The 16,180-nt window shown below is 31.9% G+C and overlaps 1 protein-coding gene across 1 annotated transcript in view; it reads right to left on the minus strand.

Annotated features, from left to right (window-relative positions):
• LOC132705354 (glutaredoxin domain-containing cysteine-rich protein CG12206-like) overlaps positions 1–16,180 on the minus strand; it is an 85,958-nt gene that overhangs the window by 36,616 nt on the left and 33,162 nt on the right. The window contains exons 3-4 of the mRNA XM_060675893.1: positions 15,205–15,417; positions 12,516–12,826 (exon numbers count right to left, since the gene is read on the minus strand). Coding sequence (XP_060531876.1) covers positions 12,516–12,826; positions 15,205–15,417 — 524 coding nt within the window. The remainder of the gene's footprint in view (positions 1–12,515; positions 12,827–15,204; positions 15,418–16,180) is intronic.

Here is a 16,180-nt window from a genome sequence, read left to right on the forward strand (position 1 = left end):
AACGTTTTGGTACCAAGGTTGACTTCGCCATTTTTCCATTTTTTTAAATAGTTCTCTTGATTGAATAAAAGGTGGAAAGGCGTAAAAGAATAATTTTTACCAACAAATCAAAAAGGCGCCAATGCTGATGGAAGCTAGGTCAGGTTTTCACGAAACATATATCTTACATTTAGTATGTAATTGAGACGTGAATAAATCTATTTCTGGTTCACCAAATATTAGACAATTTTTTGGAAACAAATAGAGAGTAAGTGTAAGTTTCTCGACTCAAAGTCTGCAATTTATACATTTTTCTGTGTTTATATAAGATGCATGTAGAATATCTTGCGTCGTTCAAAATTGTCGCAGATTTCCAGGGCAATTAATTTTGTTCAGATTTTTATAGCGACTTACTCCCATCTTGTTGATATACACAAGAGCTGTAGTATTATATACACGAATTAAACCATGTTGTGTGAATTCTGTTAGTACACAGCGGTTCGATAAGATCGTGGTACTCAAGAGGACTATAAGCTTGCTGGAATTTTATTATTCCTTGTGTACAACATTATGACCAAAACGGGAATAATCGATACAGGATATTCACCGGCAGCTGCTGAAAGAGTTGACCATTAACTTCACTTCTTGAGCTGTATAAATTCGATGTTATTCGCAAGGTTTGCCTACCCTGCACGTAAGGTCACAGTTGAACATATTGAACTGCTGGGCATGCTGCCACAAGAACACCTAGAAGAACTGCGTTTTTCAAGCTAAAAATATTTACAGTATTAATTAAAAATCCTAGAAATTTACAGTCTTGTATGGGAAATAATGTACTGGTCTGCTCATTAATTATGAATCCTAATAAATAGCAATATTTTGGTGGCTTTCTTTAGATGCTTTAACGCTTCTTTGAACGATGATGCAATAAGTAGTCTATCATCTAAATGTGTTGTGTCTACTCAAGTCAACTCAAAAGCTCCTGAATGGCTTGACTAGTCCGATAATAAAAATTCTGTAAACAATTTGGAGCAACCTCTGATTGAATGATTTTATCCTGTAATTTAATCGCCCCTGTTACTTTTTCCATTTGAATTTGTAATCCATCTTGCTAGGCACGGGCTTCTTCTATCTTGTGTATTTGTATCTTCGGGCTAAAAAACTCTGTCCTTTATTAGTATATGCCGGGGATCCCGGGTTTTTATTTTTTAGGTTTTGAGTCAGTTTCTTCTTTAGTTAAACATTCAATCTCTTGTGCCAATTTAACCATAGTAGAAATAACTGCTCCGTACAAAAAAGTATCTATAGATCTGTCCATCACTACCTTCCGAATAGACGTGTCTAAGTTATTTGCCTGTTGTGTGAAGATAACGAATAAATGGTTTTGTAGCATCCGCTAAACTTTGTAACTCGAAGACTATTGCCTCTCAACGCTTCACAAATTGATATAGCCAATGCAGATATTGTATTAGCAGTTAAGTTCCGGTGGCGAAAATCCTAGTGCATTCATTGCCTTTGGGTATTTTTCACTTAAAGCTTCCCTATTTTTTTTTCAATACTTTTTCTGGCAAAAGTTGTCTATCTATTAGTGATCTCTGGATGAAGTTCTGGGCCGTTTTGATGATCAGGGGATTCTCACTCAAAATAACTAATTGTCATCTCTCCCTGTCAACACTATTAGTATCGCAACGTAGATAAAGAGATCGGTTGCTTGGAAACGAAAATATACAATAACGTACCGTTCGCACGGGTACGACACGATACAATGATTTATCAGTCGATAGAAATGCAACAAAGTGCGGTTGCGTCATCGGCGTTGGCCAGTCGTAATACGGAAGCGTCGCGCTGTAGTAGAAGATCCGAATGTAAATCGACCTTCACCGGGGTTGTTTATAAAAATACTGGACAGACAATTTTTAAATATTAAAAAAAAGATTGTTTATTAAATTTTGCAGCTTCAAAATTAAAAAGAAAATCTTAAAATTAAAAATGTGCAGCCGTTGAGTTGAGCCTATTATTTACCTGGACGAACTACTTTATTACTAGCTATAAATAGGTATGTCGATTCCAGTTACTTTCACTTGACATTATAGAAAAAAAAATATATCAACAGAAGCGCTGTTTTATTGCGAACATGTGGATATAGGGTTGTTTAAAAAAATTGGGTTCTAATAGGTGTTTCCGAATTCTAAACAGAGAGAGAAAATGATCGATAGAGAGATCTGAGGTAAGCATACAGTGTAATAATTAATAAAGGACGCACCTTTGCACTCGCACCTGATGGGACCCCTAATATAAGAAAGTATTACTTACAAACAAACAGCATAAATGTTCATAAAAAATAAATTCTAATTAATATCTAAAATGGCGGTATAGAGTTGAGTTGAAACTATTTATCTTTAAAAATTGGAAAAACAAACTGGTGAGAGGTCCTTCAAAAAATTTGTTTTTTAAATAATTTGTTTGATAGAAACAAATTCAAAGAGTGTTGAAAAGGTGCAATTTCGAATTTTGAAAAATTTCAAATTCTTCATTGTATGTGTTTGCTAAAACAGTTAATTTTTTGTAACAAGTGGTGTGAAAAGCTAACTTCAACGAAATATTAGAATAGTTAAATAGTTAAATAGCTTCATCACTAAAAGCAATTAAAGAATTGTCCGAGCTCCACAAAAATACTAATTAGCCATTTTTTATCACAATGATACAGAAAAACATATATTTTCCATGAAATATAATACTATATCTTTAGCTATTCCAAGGTAACGCTCGCTGTTTACTATATGCAGGTTAGAAATACTTTAGCCATAAAAAATTTACATACGCAGCATGCGCACGTTCCCATATTTGGGCTCCCATCAGGTGCGACTGCAATGTTGCGCCTTTTTTTATTACACGGTTTACTTACCTCGGATTTCTCTGTAGGACATTTCCACCCGCATCAAAATTTAAATGTTTAAAATTCGGAAACCCCTTTTAAGACGGAATTTTTTGTAGTCAACCCTATATCCACGGGCTCGCAATAAAGCAGCTATTGATATAATTTTTTTTATCATGTCAGGTGACCAGCATCGACATACCTGTTTATACCTGTCAACACAGTAGATCGTCCAGGTAAATAAAAGGGCAACCTAACGGCTGCAAATTCTGTACATTTTGTACTTTAAGTCAGGGAATTTTTTTTTATTATCTTGAAGTTGCAAGATTATTTTTTTTTTGTTTCAAATTTTTTATAGACATTTTAATATATTTTCTAATAAACTAAATTAATTATAAAATATGTTTCATTTTATTATCAGCTCGGGGAAGGGCAATTTACTTTACTACTTCATACTATTTATAATCTGAGATGAGACTGCGAAGTATAATAATTTGACTTTAAAGACTTTAGAGGCATTTCAGAATACGAAAGTATAAGCTTTCCCCGATCATTGCTAAGTTATAATACGTCTTGTTGACATCGTCTCGAAATATATTAAGAAGTTGAGGTCCCCAAACAAGAATAAGAGGAAGTTAGAAATAGCTTCAAAATTGGTTTATTGACAATTTATTTATAAATAAATAATAATTAAATATATAGCCAAGCAAATTAAAGAAATAGTGGTTTGTAAAAAATGGTATTAATACAGTATAATTTGTTGTTTTTTTGTCTTATATGCTGTTTCTATACCAAATGGTCTATTTTACAAAACAAAAGATTGTAAGTTCGAAAATTAGTCAGCACCTACTACCCACCTAAAACATGAGTTACCTCACATTTAGTATTTTTTTTTGCTATAATCAATTTTAATAGATTATACGGACACAATAATACCGTTCTAGAACTTAACGTCAGTAGAAGTAGTTGAAGAATTTATTTTGCAGATTTAATTAAATAAACCGGAAGTCTTTGAACGTTTCGCTTTTCTGCTTTGCAAAGAGATTAAAGTTTACTATCCGCGAGAGAAAAATTCTGAGAAACAATGTCAGCACCGGTAAAACTCTTAACGAAAACAAATTGATGTTGAATATCCCGGAAATTAGCCAATATGTATCAAGAAAAGTCTATTAGAGGAAAATATTCACGCTTTAATTAATTTTCTCCTTACTTGCGTTAACTTAATTGCAAATTAAATGCAAATGGAGGCCCAACAAAATTATTCGCAAGATTCGTGCCTAACGAAGGATTATTCATCGCGATTTGCTAGGTAAAAGTTCAAGGTTGACCAGTGTCGACCGTTGGGATCGTCAATTCTTGCACAAATACATTCCGCAATGTTTTATTGCCTATTAAGAGATCTCGGTAAATCGTTGTCGATTACCGCAAAAGCAATTTATATAAAAGAACCGCAATCTGTCCGCTGTCAAGTTTCGACCAAATTTGGCAAAAAAACTTTCGACTTGTTAACGAAATCTATTGCTGTTCAAGGGACCAGACAGACAAGACTTTTAGAACATCACATTGTTTAATTTGTTATTTCGAGCTGAAGAAAGAGGACCCCTGGAAGTTTTGTCAACCTAAACCATCTCAGCTCCTCCATTATTCTATTATATACATTTGGTAGCCGTGCCATGGGTTTTCCATATTGCAGAAATTAAAAATTTCTTTAAGCGAATAGAATTTTTTGTTTTGGTTATATTTGACGTTATTCTAAAATTATTTATTTCATCCTAAAATATATTATTTTAATATTTTAAACGCTTGTCTTTTGTTGTAATTGTTGTTTATTAACTTCTATCTTTAAATAATCAAGTTGAATTATTTTAAAAACAGCAGAATTAATTACCGACAAACTACATGTTTTGAAAATCGAGATAAAAAGGAAAATTACCGAAAAATATAATTAAATAATACAGGGTTAGTCAAAAGTTGCGCAAGGGTCATATATGTCAGGAATTATTAGATTTAAATTCATGAAATTTAGTATACGGGGGTTTCTAATTAGCTGGATCCAATGGTGATATATGCCGTATTTATGTTTTTTCCCCAAGCTACCAAACTTACTTATTTTAAAGAGAAAGGGCATGTTTTTATTATATTATATTTGTATTGCTCTTAAAATTCTCACTATTTTTCATACATACCCTAGACCCAAATTCACATGATTTAATCAATAAACTAAATTTAATTTATGAACTAAAAAATAACAATAAAAATTATTTAGAAACACAGAAAAAATTTACTCATTTTAAGAATTGCTTAAATCGACGTCCTTCTGCCACTTAACAATGTCGTAAGCGGTCTATAAATTTTTCTAACGGTGTTTTCGAGAGCATTCGGTGTTATAGCTCGAGTTTGAGCTTTTATCCGCTCTTCTAAGTCAGTCAAGGTGTTAGGTTTGGTCTTGTACATTTTAGTTTTAAGATGATCGCAAATAAAAATAATTATGGGATTTATCATCCCTGTTTCGCCGTTTCAGATGTTCGATTAAATTAAAGCTAATTGGGCAATAACTTGCGGCCTTAAAAGGATATAACATTTTTCACAGGTGAGAATGCCATTAATAATATTTCCACCAATTACTCCAACCCACAAAGCTTTTGAGAATATGGGGTGCGATGTTCCATCATCTAATGGCGATTTTGGTTTGATCAATATCGGTAATTGGATACCATTTTTCTTTGTTTTAAAATAGTTTTTACTGTTATTTAAGTTTACCAATTAGTGAAAATCATTAATTATGCCGCACATAAATGAAACTCTAGTTTATTGATTAAATCATTAATTATTTTCATTTTTTGTCACTCCTGGAAAAACGAAAAACTTGTCTATTTAAAATAAGAAAGTTTGATAGCTTGGGGAAAAAACATAAATATGACAACCTCGGATCCAGCCCAATTAGAAACCCTCATATACTAAATTTTATGACTTTAAGTATGATCATTCTTGAGATGTATGCCCGTTGTGCAACTTTTAACTAATCCCATATAATGAAGTCGAACGTGTGAAGTTTTTAATAAGGCAAATAGGGGTTTGTATTATTTTACCACTTTAAAAGTTATTCTTCATGCAAGTCGCATTTATGTGCGTGTGTTTATCAAAATTTGAAAACTTGTTCTAGGTTGTTGTGGTACGTCGTTGCAAGGTGAAATAACAGGTGATTTCTCAATATGTAGTCAATAACCGCTTGTGTGCTGGCCTCGTTAAATTCCGTTCACCTTGAGCATTTTTCTCGGGTTTTCTTGAAAAACGAGATTGCATTGATTTTTGTCGTTTGACTGCAAATAGGTGATTTTGTTTTGGTTTATTGATCCCTTAAAACCTCTATGTCTAAATAGAAGAGGGGGAGATGTGACGCGGATAGTTTGGAATGGTCCTGTTTCACTTTTTACCCGGATCTGAGATGATTCCTTATTTCTCGAAAAACTGGAAACGAGAATCGATTGCGCCAGGAAATTGGCATACTTGTGTCGTGTATAGCGGGGGTTGCCCAATCTCTTTTCAAAGGTGCGAGACGTTAAAATGTTATTAACAAAATATAATTTAAAAACAATAAAATCAAAACAATTTTAAGATATTATGACCTCATTTTGAGATATAGTAGAAAAAGTACAGTATTGTAATTATAATCACAGTTTTTTTTTCAACATCTTTATACAAAATTTGTTTCTTTTTTTAAAACAGATGTCATTCAAGAATTTGACCAACCACTGATAAACATTTGACCTTGCCAAGCAAACATATAATATATATATATATATATATATATATATATATATATATATATATATATATATATATATATATATATATATATATATATATATATATATATATATATATATATATATATATATATATATATATATATATATATATATATATATATATATATATATATATATATATATATATATATATATGTGTTCGAAGTGTTTTCGGAGCGCGAGCATTGAAGATGCCAAGTGAGATTTTGGCGAAACGTCTGCAGGATTCCAGTCGGATGCAGGATTTGCAGGATTCCAGTCGGAGTTCAACGAGCGAACGGATGATATCCCGGAATATAGTGTCATCATATATATATATATATATATATATATATATATATATATATATATATATATATATATATATATATATATATATATATATATATATATATATATATATATATATATATATATATATATATATATATATATATATATATATATATATATATATATATATATATATATATATATATATATATTTAAATATAACAATTTAAAATTTAGTCAAACTTAAGCTAAAAAATATCCCTTTCTTTTTTAAAAAACAAATCTGTAAGATTCTATTACAAAGTCAGGCAAGTTTTCTAAATTGTCCCAGTTCTACTTAATATATTTTTTAAGTAAGTCAAACCTTTTCAAGAAAACCTAACATTATACGGCTTCCAAAACAAAAAATTTCATTGCCTGTCTTGAATTAACTTCCCGGTCGTTCACTTAAAGACTAAAGGAAATATAATTTAATTGAATTCTATATTTATTAAAAAAAACTTTCATGAAAGTAATATTAAAAAGGAAACTTAAAATTAATAAATTTAATTTAGTGAAATTTGTGAAATTAATAAAAATAAATAAATAATAAAATTTAAGCGAATTATATATTCCACAAATTTGGAAAAACAAAAATAAACAAAGTTACGTATAATAACGTCTCATACTTTTTGACATTTTTAGATGCTTTTAGGTTTTAGTTTTGGTTGGAAAATGCTTAAGCAAACTTCAAAAATCATTTTTTATGCTTAATATCAACTCTGCCCTTTTGTTCAGATTTATTAAATTTTGTAAAAATCCCTCGTTATCGGGAAACTAGTAAAACTTAGTCATAATAAAATATTTAATATTATTTAATGTTATGGCCGGCATATATTATGTTTTTGGAGATAAAATTTACAGCTCTCACAACTCTCTCCAGGCACTTAAATATCTCAGATAATACTAAGGTTTGCGTTGACAAGGGACATATTTCATTCACACCCTTTCGAATGAAACATGCAAGCATAAATCCCTTTGGACCATCGCAAACACTGTTTCGAGATTTTTAATCAAAACTGACAAAAGCTCGAGGCGGGGATTCTACTTTTAATTTAAAATATCCTTTCGGTGTTTCGAATGCGATGAGAAAAAATATGGATAGCGTTCATTAAAATATTCCAAATGCCTTTTGTCTTCAGGTCGCGGAGTGCAGATTTCGCTATTTCTTTTTTGTCGTAATGTGGGGCGTAATGGGATTTCATCTTTTAACAAGCGAAGCAAACAATATAATTCGACGTATTGGCAATCCATCTCGTTTATCCAATGCGGAAAATAAATTAATATTGCGCAAGTATGAGTAAGTTTTTCAAAATTGCGAACGTAATTATTATAAGCATTCCCAATATAAATTCTCCGAGCGAAAGCCAAAGTAATTATTAAGAGAATGCATTATTCAGTAAATATAATTTACAATGTGTTAGTCTACGACGTTTATTTAATTTTATTTGCAAGCTGCCCGACATAATCGATATTTGAACGCGAGATTATAAACGATGTCTTATCGATTTTTTAGCTTACCGTTCACTGGATAGATCGTATTGAGGATAAATTTTTGAGTGGAAAAAATAATGCAGGAAGCGTAGAGAATCTTTTAATTTGCATTATGGATTTACTATTACTCTATGAAAGTGTTTATTATGGACTCATAGAGTCAGTATGGTTCATTTCCATTTTGCTCGGTATTTACCAATGCACCAGTTTAGGTTGCTTCGAACTACCCTTTTAGTAATGCAATCCTCACAAATTTTCATGGTGAACAGAACTGAGATTATCTCAGTCTATTCAAAGCGTAGGAGATTAAAAGTAATAAAAATTCAAAATTTTGAGTCCCACGAATTAGCCAAACTGTGTATAGTGCTGGTGTTATTTAAATTTAAAACTTTTGAGTGCTTCCGCAGACGGAGTTTAATTGTACTTTTTTACTTTAAATATCAAGTCGAGCAAGAGATTCTGCATAATAAAATTAGATTTCATCACATTATTGTTAGAATGTTATAGATATAGTATTAATGTTTTTTTATGCGTCAATTTTAGTGAAAAAAAAAAACGGAAAGGAATGTGCATATCAATTCAAATTCGCTCCCTCATTGGTCTTGACGCCGGCGCTCAAATCGAAACCTTTCAGCCAGACAGGACCTGCAGAAATATTAGTTATAATAAGCAAATGTTGTTGATTTGTTTGGTAGCGGCCCGCAGTGCATATAAACAATGTTTAATTGTAGTTCTCCATATTGAATAGCAAACTACGACTATTTAACTTTGGTTCAAAGGCACAAAGGTATTCTAAAAATGTAATTTATTCTTTTTTCTTTTATAAATGTCAACATTTTTAAGTATCGGCATCTTATTATGAAACGCTCTGTATTATAATTCCTAACTTTATAAGATCGCGTTTTTATTAGCAATAAAACAAGTTAAGTATTAATATTAGAAAATTCGAAAAATTCACAAGTCTTCATATTACAATTAAGTCAGCAATTTTCGCGATAGACTCGTAGATTTAAATTGTATTTAAAATTTTTCATTTAGATTTTTTCATTCGTAAACCCACAACACCAGGTTTTTCTATACGAATGTATGTTTGTTTATTTTTTTTTATCTTCCACTAGTTCTATGCCACCACCATCGCTCTACTTATATTTTTTTATCATCTGTCTGGTTCTGTAGGAACGGCTTTATATAATGTAGGTACTGGATTTGGCGAACAAGTCGAATGTCGATTGCTGCTCTAATTTCCGAGGATGTTTTTTACGTTGGGTAAGCTTCTACTGGTTCGGAATTAAATAGTATTTACTGTTTCTTTTTACGCCTACGGATCAGGAAATAAGAATGTACTTAGCTGGCCTTCCATCAATCATCAGCACTTTTAGTCATTATTACTGGAATTTTCCTGGTTCTTGTTGGTATATGAATACTCAACTGAGGCATACTTTTTCTCATGTCTTCCTGATATCGGGCCTCATCGGCGGTGCAACATTACCTAGTATGTATTTGTGTACTTCCTATTGCTGCAGCAAACCTTTTTTTTTGCACTAAATTTCACTGATTACCAACATATATTCGGTCTGGATTATTTTTCGAAGTAATTGCACAACAGGAAACACGACAACACTTTTTGAAGTTTTTGACCATATTCGGATATTTTATTTGCAGAACACAGCTAATAATCATTTTAACTCAATTGGACGAGTTTGTTCAATTGCTAGATATCGAAAATCTGTTATACTTAAACCAAAACCAAAATACTCACCACAAGATTTAAAAGCTAACTAGTAGGTGAAAAAATCCATAACAATTCGAACAAAAAAGTAAAACGAGCAAATAATTGTTAACAAATTTCGAATCGTGCTATTTGACCCGCTTTCACTGCCACGCCCTCTACCGACACGTTAAAATTCGTCTGCTTCATTCCTTAGAAAATACACCTTCATTTTGCTTCACGGGCGAAATTCATTTGTTTCGACCATACGGCTTCGATCCGTATAAGATCGTGCTTTGTTTTTTCGATTGACTGAATTTGCATTTTGTGCATCAGACGGAGTTCCAACGTGCATACATTTTCTAGTTAATGAATAAAATTGAAATTGAAAATTGCCTTTTACTTTTTTTGGTCGCCTTTCGATTGCGCCCGGGCGTTCGAGCACGAGAAAATTAAGTTGGCAGCTACGATTCAGACGTATTGTCCAAATAACCCGGAGCCTAGTGACAGGAAGTTGCGCAATTACCTTTACGTAGCTTTCGGCTGGGTTGGCAGGTCTTCCCGTTGCTAAGACGGATAGATTTTGAGAAAGGCAAATTTGTAATTAATACCAAAATTATCCTTTCGCTTAAAAAGTGCAGGATGGCCGAAAATAGGCAACATTAGAATCATATACTCATAAGCTTCAAAAATGGACTACGTAACGTAAGGATTGTAATTTCTGAAATGACTTCTGAATGTAGTCGTGCATCGGGGGCGATTTAAGTGGAAATTGCTAGAGAATCGTAATTTACTTAATCTACTTTTTATTTTCATTAGTTCCATACAGTTATTTAAAATTGTTATTGTGGTTTAGCTTACTTTGCATGACTTGCCATGTGATTTTTCATTCAAGCATATTAACTTAAAAAATATAAAAAATATCATATCTTCATATTCATATCATATTGAAATAAATGCCATTTTCGTAACCTTGGTGCCATGAAAAATTTTGGACCAAAATATAATTTAAACGAACGCTGTTACTTCATTGCAATATTTATTACTAAAATAAATTAAAGAGGCCCGTGGAGTAATTTTAGTATTAGATGAACTCAAAATAGAGGATCCACAAAACTGTTACCACACTGAGCATCACCACGTTTAAAGAGTTGGAAGTCGGTGATAATTTAGAACGACAAAATATATTGCTTTGTCAATGTATATCAACACAATGTAGTTGTAAAATGGTAGAGATAGTAAATATGAATGAACAACACAAAAAACGATATCAACGTAACTTTAAATGAACGAGTATTCATTCTTTCACATACGCATAGCAAAAATTAAGACAGAAAAGGTAATCGGTCCTGTTTAATGGTGTACATGACCTTAGAAATACGTACATTTTATAAATCGAATAGAAAATCAAATAAAAAATCAAACAAAGACACCTTTATATATGCCGAGGATAGTTTAAATTAAAGAAAGTATAATATAACGGATACCTTCGTAATAAAACACACACACTTTCAAGGATTATTTTAAAATAAAAAAGGTTAAATGTAGAATACGTAAATGCTGATGGTTAGTCTAGTACTACTGTTATTTTAAAAAGGGGCTGGCCACCCTAGAATTTTGATGGAGCGTGCACAAGGAGATAACATTAAACAGTGTTATATCAAAAATAGTAAATGTAGGGTATATTTCAACAGAAGGTTGAGGTTAGGAATAAACCCTGCAACTTTTGTTTTTGCCATTTCTTACGCATACATCTATCTATAATTTTTATTATCCGTAAATGTTAAATTTAATGTAACACATTAAATGAAATTATAATAAAATTTCGTTTCCTTTTGCATTCAACACACATCCAGAATTTTTTAACTGATAATGATAGGCAAACTACTTGGTATAGCATAGACCGTTTAGTTGTGACCAAGCTATCGGACAGAACTAAAATAAATCAAATCGATGAAAAAAAACTATTAAAATATTGTAAAAATACAAAAACGTAATATTAGTTATCCAAAAAGTACATAAAAATATGTATACTTTGGAGTAGTTGAAAGAGTAAATGTCGTATTACTTGCTGTGCTAAAAGCATTTATCTAACTTGTAGTGAGGAACTGCAACTGATAAAATTAAAAAAAAAATTGGGTTGGGTTCTAATGTTGGGTTGTAATGTTGTCGTTTGGCATGTATAACGAGGATTATATATTTATTATTATTATTTATTACTCCGCGCCAGAAGTGGAATATAGATTGTTTTAAACAGAAATCATAAACATGAAAATAAATGCTTCTTTATGACCCTGTTTCGCTGACAGCACAGGCTATAGCCGGTAGTATGACTCACCTTTCCAGTGGTGTTGATCTGCAAAAAGGTGGCAATACCGGCCCTTACGCGGTTCTTCACTCCTCGAACGGTTCCTCTGGCACTTCGTATGGTCGCTGCTCCGTCGTCCAAGAAGTCCTTGTAGCCTGCAAATGTTTCATCCTCAACTACCGAATTTAAGGGCACAACGATATCGCTGGGATCTTTCTCGTTCAAATGGAACTTGTAGAACATGTCGGGATTGATCGGTTCCGTACAGAGCTCGATTTTGGACTCCTTCTGCCTATCCTCGTACGACTTTTCGTCGACGATATGATTACCGTTGCAAGGGTCTGAAAATAATGGGTTATAAATTAGAATCGAATCGTTATCTGCATTAAAATATTAAGATAATATTTTTTGAAGCGCGCCGACCTTCGAAAATATATTAGACTTAAAAAAAACCGTATGATTACGACAGAGCGTATCATCGAAGATTTTTAGAAATGGCCATTCGATATAGGTATTTTGTAGATTTTCAGAAATTCAAAATTTTGTGTGTCCGTTTTGATGAAAACATTCAATATATTAGAATAAATATAATTACAGTTATTTAGTTATTATAAGTTTTTTGTTTTGTATTCTTCTGTTTGATGTTTGTTGGTTATTTTTATACTACAACGGCTGTACCAAAGTGTTTTAGCAAGCATTAAACACCTCTGCATTTCACGGACATGCGCCGATTAAAGCAATGCCTCGGCATGTACAGCGTGGTCAAATTAGAGTTCAAAGTATTGTATTTCAAAAACAATTCGTCATCCAGACTCTCGGTAAAAGTAATGTACTTAAATTTTTCAGTAAAAATTAGATACTACCTCGGATAATAATAACACGTTAGTTTTGGGAGATGTGATATGAAAATGGACAAAAAATGTGAGTTTTAATGGAAAGCAGAATTGTCTTTTTAATACGAAAAACCACATTATCAAAACCACAATTAAAGAAAGATAGGACTATCGCGATAATATTATTGGCAGATCTGCCTGGCTAACTCGGGAAATAAAAATAAGGAAAGTGCGATCTATGGATAATAGAAAAAGGCATCTCCAACGTTGCTAAATGCTATAAAAGCAGCAATTCGTAAATTACATTTTGAATTTATATTATTGAATTACCTTTTCTGGTTCTCTTCCTCAATTTTCGAAAAAACATTTTTTATTGGCTCACAATTATTTGCAATAACAATTAATGCTACGGGAATGAGAGGTGACTGTACCGATGTGACGAATGAAAACATTAAGAGTACCTTATCAATTTTATGACGCAGGTATCGTCGAGATAAGTTTCCGACACGCTCTTTAAAAGAAACCAATGTGAAATTGATCGATCTGATTTCTGAGATCATATTTGTTTGGTCCAGATAATAAAAATGCCTTAAATTTTTGGCGCTAGTGATCCGAAAATTAAATAAGACTTATATTTTCTATAAACAAAGTTCACCTTCATTTCTGGGTTAAAAATAAGTCAATAAATTTGAATTTGAATTAGTTTGGTATTATTGGTATAATTACTAACGAATAATTTATCCCTTCCCAAATATCAGCATATCATCTATAACCATCAATTTTTCGCCTTCGGAAAAAAATATTAATTTAAATAACCAATATTTCCCCTCCGTCTTACTAGAGTACGATAAAATTTCTCTATTGATCTGATTTGATTCAATTCCTATAAGACAAATTATATCACAACCCTACTAAATAAGATATCGAAGCTCAATAAAAAGCACAAATCTAATTTTTCCACTATTACGAACTCAGATACAGACGGGCAACACAATCATCCATTTATTGTTGCCAAAGAACCGAATTAACTGATCGCTTTTTCATGGTAATTTTTGGTTAGTAGCTTCATAGAATCTGAATTAATACAACCAAGATAAATATGTCCAGCTATGTTTTGGAATCGATTTTAGCATATAGTTCATTCAAAAGTTTAAATATGTTTTGTCTAGTTTTCGAAATCATATTTATATTTCTACAAAAGCTTTGGTGCTGTGCTAAATAAATTTATTAATATTGGGACCTAATTTCTTGTTTCTCTGGCGTTCTCTAGCTACAATAACAAATAACCCACATCATTAAAGTTAAAGACTAAAGACAAAAAAAATTCTTGCACCAATTAAATTCGTCTCCGTAATTGGCGATTTTTCTCTAAGTGCTTTAAACCATAAAACGGAATCTCTTAGAATTATGCGTTTCACTAATCACAAAAACAAATTAAATTAATTAGAACAAAATTCAGAATGGAAATTAATAGCATCGAAGCGATTTGACTTTCAAATCCTTTTATTTATTTCATTTTGTTTTCACTGCCACTAAGTTAATCCGAACGTGACCTACTGTTGATATAAACAAAATCTTGTAATTGAATGCCAATTAGTCAATCAAATATAATAATAGTGCTCCAATTAATTAAATCAATTAAAAAGAAAATGTTAAAATCGGTCTAATTTTAACATAAGTTATTCATTTATGCAACAGCAAAAATATTCCTTAAATTTATTGATTTAATTACGATTTAAATACAAAAAAAATCATTTTCTATACTATACAGTATCTCAATGCGTGACATATTTCTAGCGCCTATTAATTACAGACATCGGCTCCGACGTAAATATACCTATTTACGTAACACCTTATTTATTCGTAATTATCATTATGCATCTCACCTTTGACATGATTTCTCTCTCGAATATCTTGGAGTAAAGTCTGAGGCAGGATAGAAGTCTTGTCCTTAGAGAGACGCAATGCAGATTTGTTGGCAAGAGGCGATAACTTGCCACTATTCAAAGAATCGCAACTGATACTGCTGCTGTTGCTTTCGGTATCGTCCGTGTCGATTTCTGTTGCGCTACTCAAACTCTTTGTTTTCTTGTGAGTACCTGTACAAAGCAAAAAACTGTAAAAACTTGGAGTTGAACTCATGTCACTTATAGTAGTGGTGCTTTGAGGCGGAAAATAATTTAAAAAAAAATTGGGTATGCTACTTTTATTTAATATGCATATTATTACGATTATGCAATACGCAATACGCAATAAAACATAATCTATTCATATCCTTACTACTACCCTGGATCAGTTTGATTTATTGGACCAAAAATGCCTACGAGCAGATAAAAGCGTTAATACAATTAATACTGTCATCAATATTTATCGTGTGCCGGACTATACTATATACATCTCATATCGGACACCTAAATTGAACAGAACTGGACGGAATTTCCCATTTTATTACTCCACACTTTTCTGAAATAGTCTATAGTGAGGTTTTTAGTATACTACCAGCCGTCAACGTCACTGTCAAATCACAAATATCGAGATCCATCTGTGCGCATATTCGATGAGACAATATCGGTAACAATTTTGATTAATTTGACTGATATTCGATAAAATTAGTCGTACCCACGCTGCAGTTAATTATCTTTGTGCTTCAGTTTGCGGCAAAATTCCATTGATTTAGTTTGTCGGGCAAATAACGAGAATAATTAAATTGTCGTTGTGTTTAGGTTGTTTGGCAGTGGAATGGGAAGTTGAATATACGAATACGTATTTGACACCGGAAGTAACAGATCTGGAAAATGTCACGTTCCGTTAATAGGCGCTGTAAAAAGAAGTTTTTCCATTTGCATCAGCTTATGTGTTAAT

This window comes from Cylas formicarius, unplaced genomic scaffold (genome assembly GCF_029955315.1).
Source record: "Cylas formicarius isolate icCylForm1 unplaced genomic scaffold, icCylForm1.1 PGA_scaffold_7__23_contigs__length_41026272, whole genome shotgun sequence".
Classification (NCBI taxonomy): Eukaryota; Metazoa; Arthropoda; class Insecta; order Coleoptera; family Brentidae; genus Cylas; species Cylas formicarius.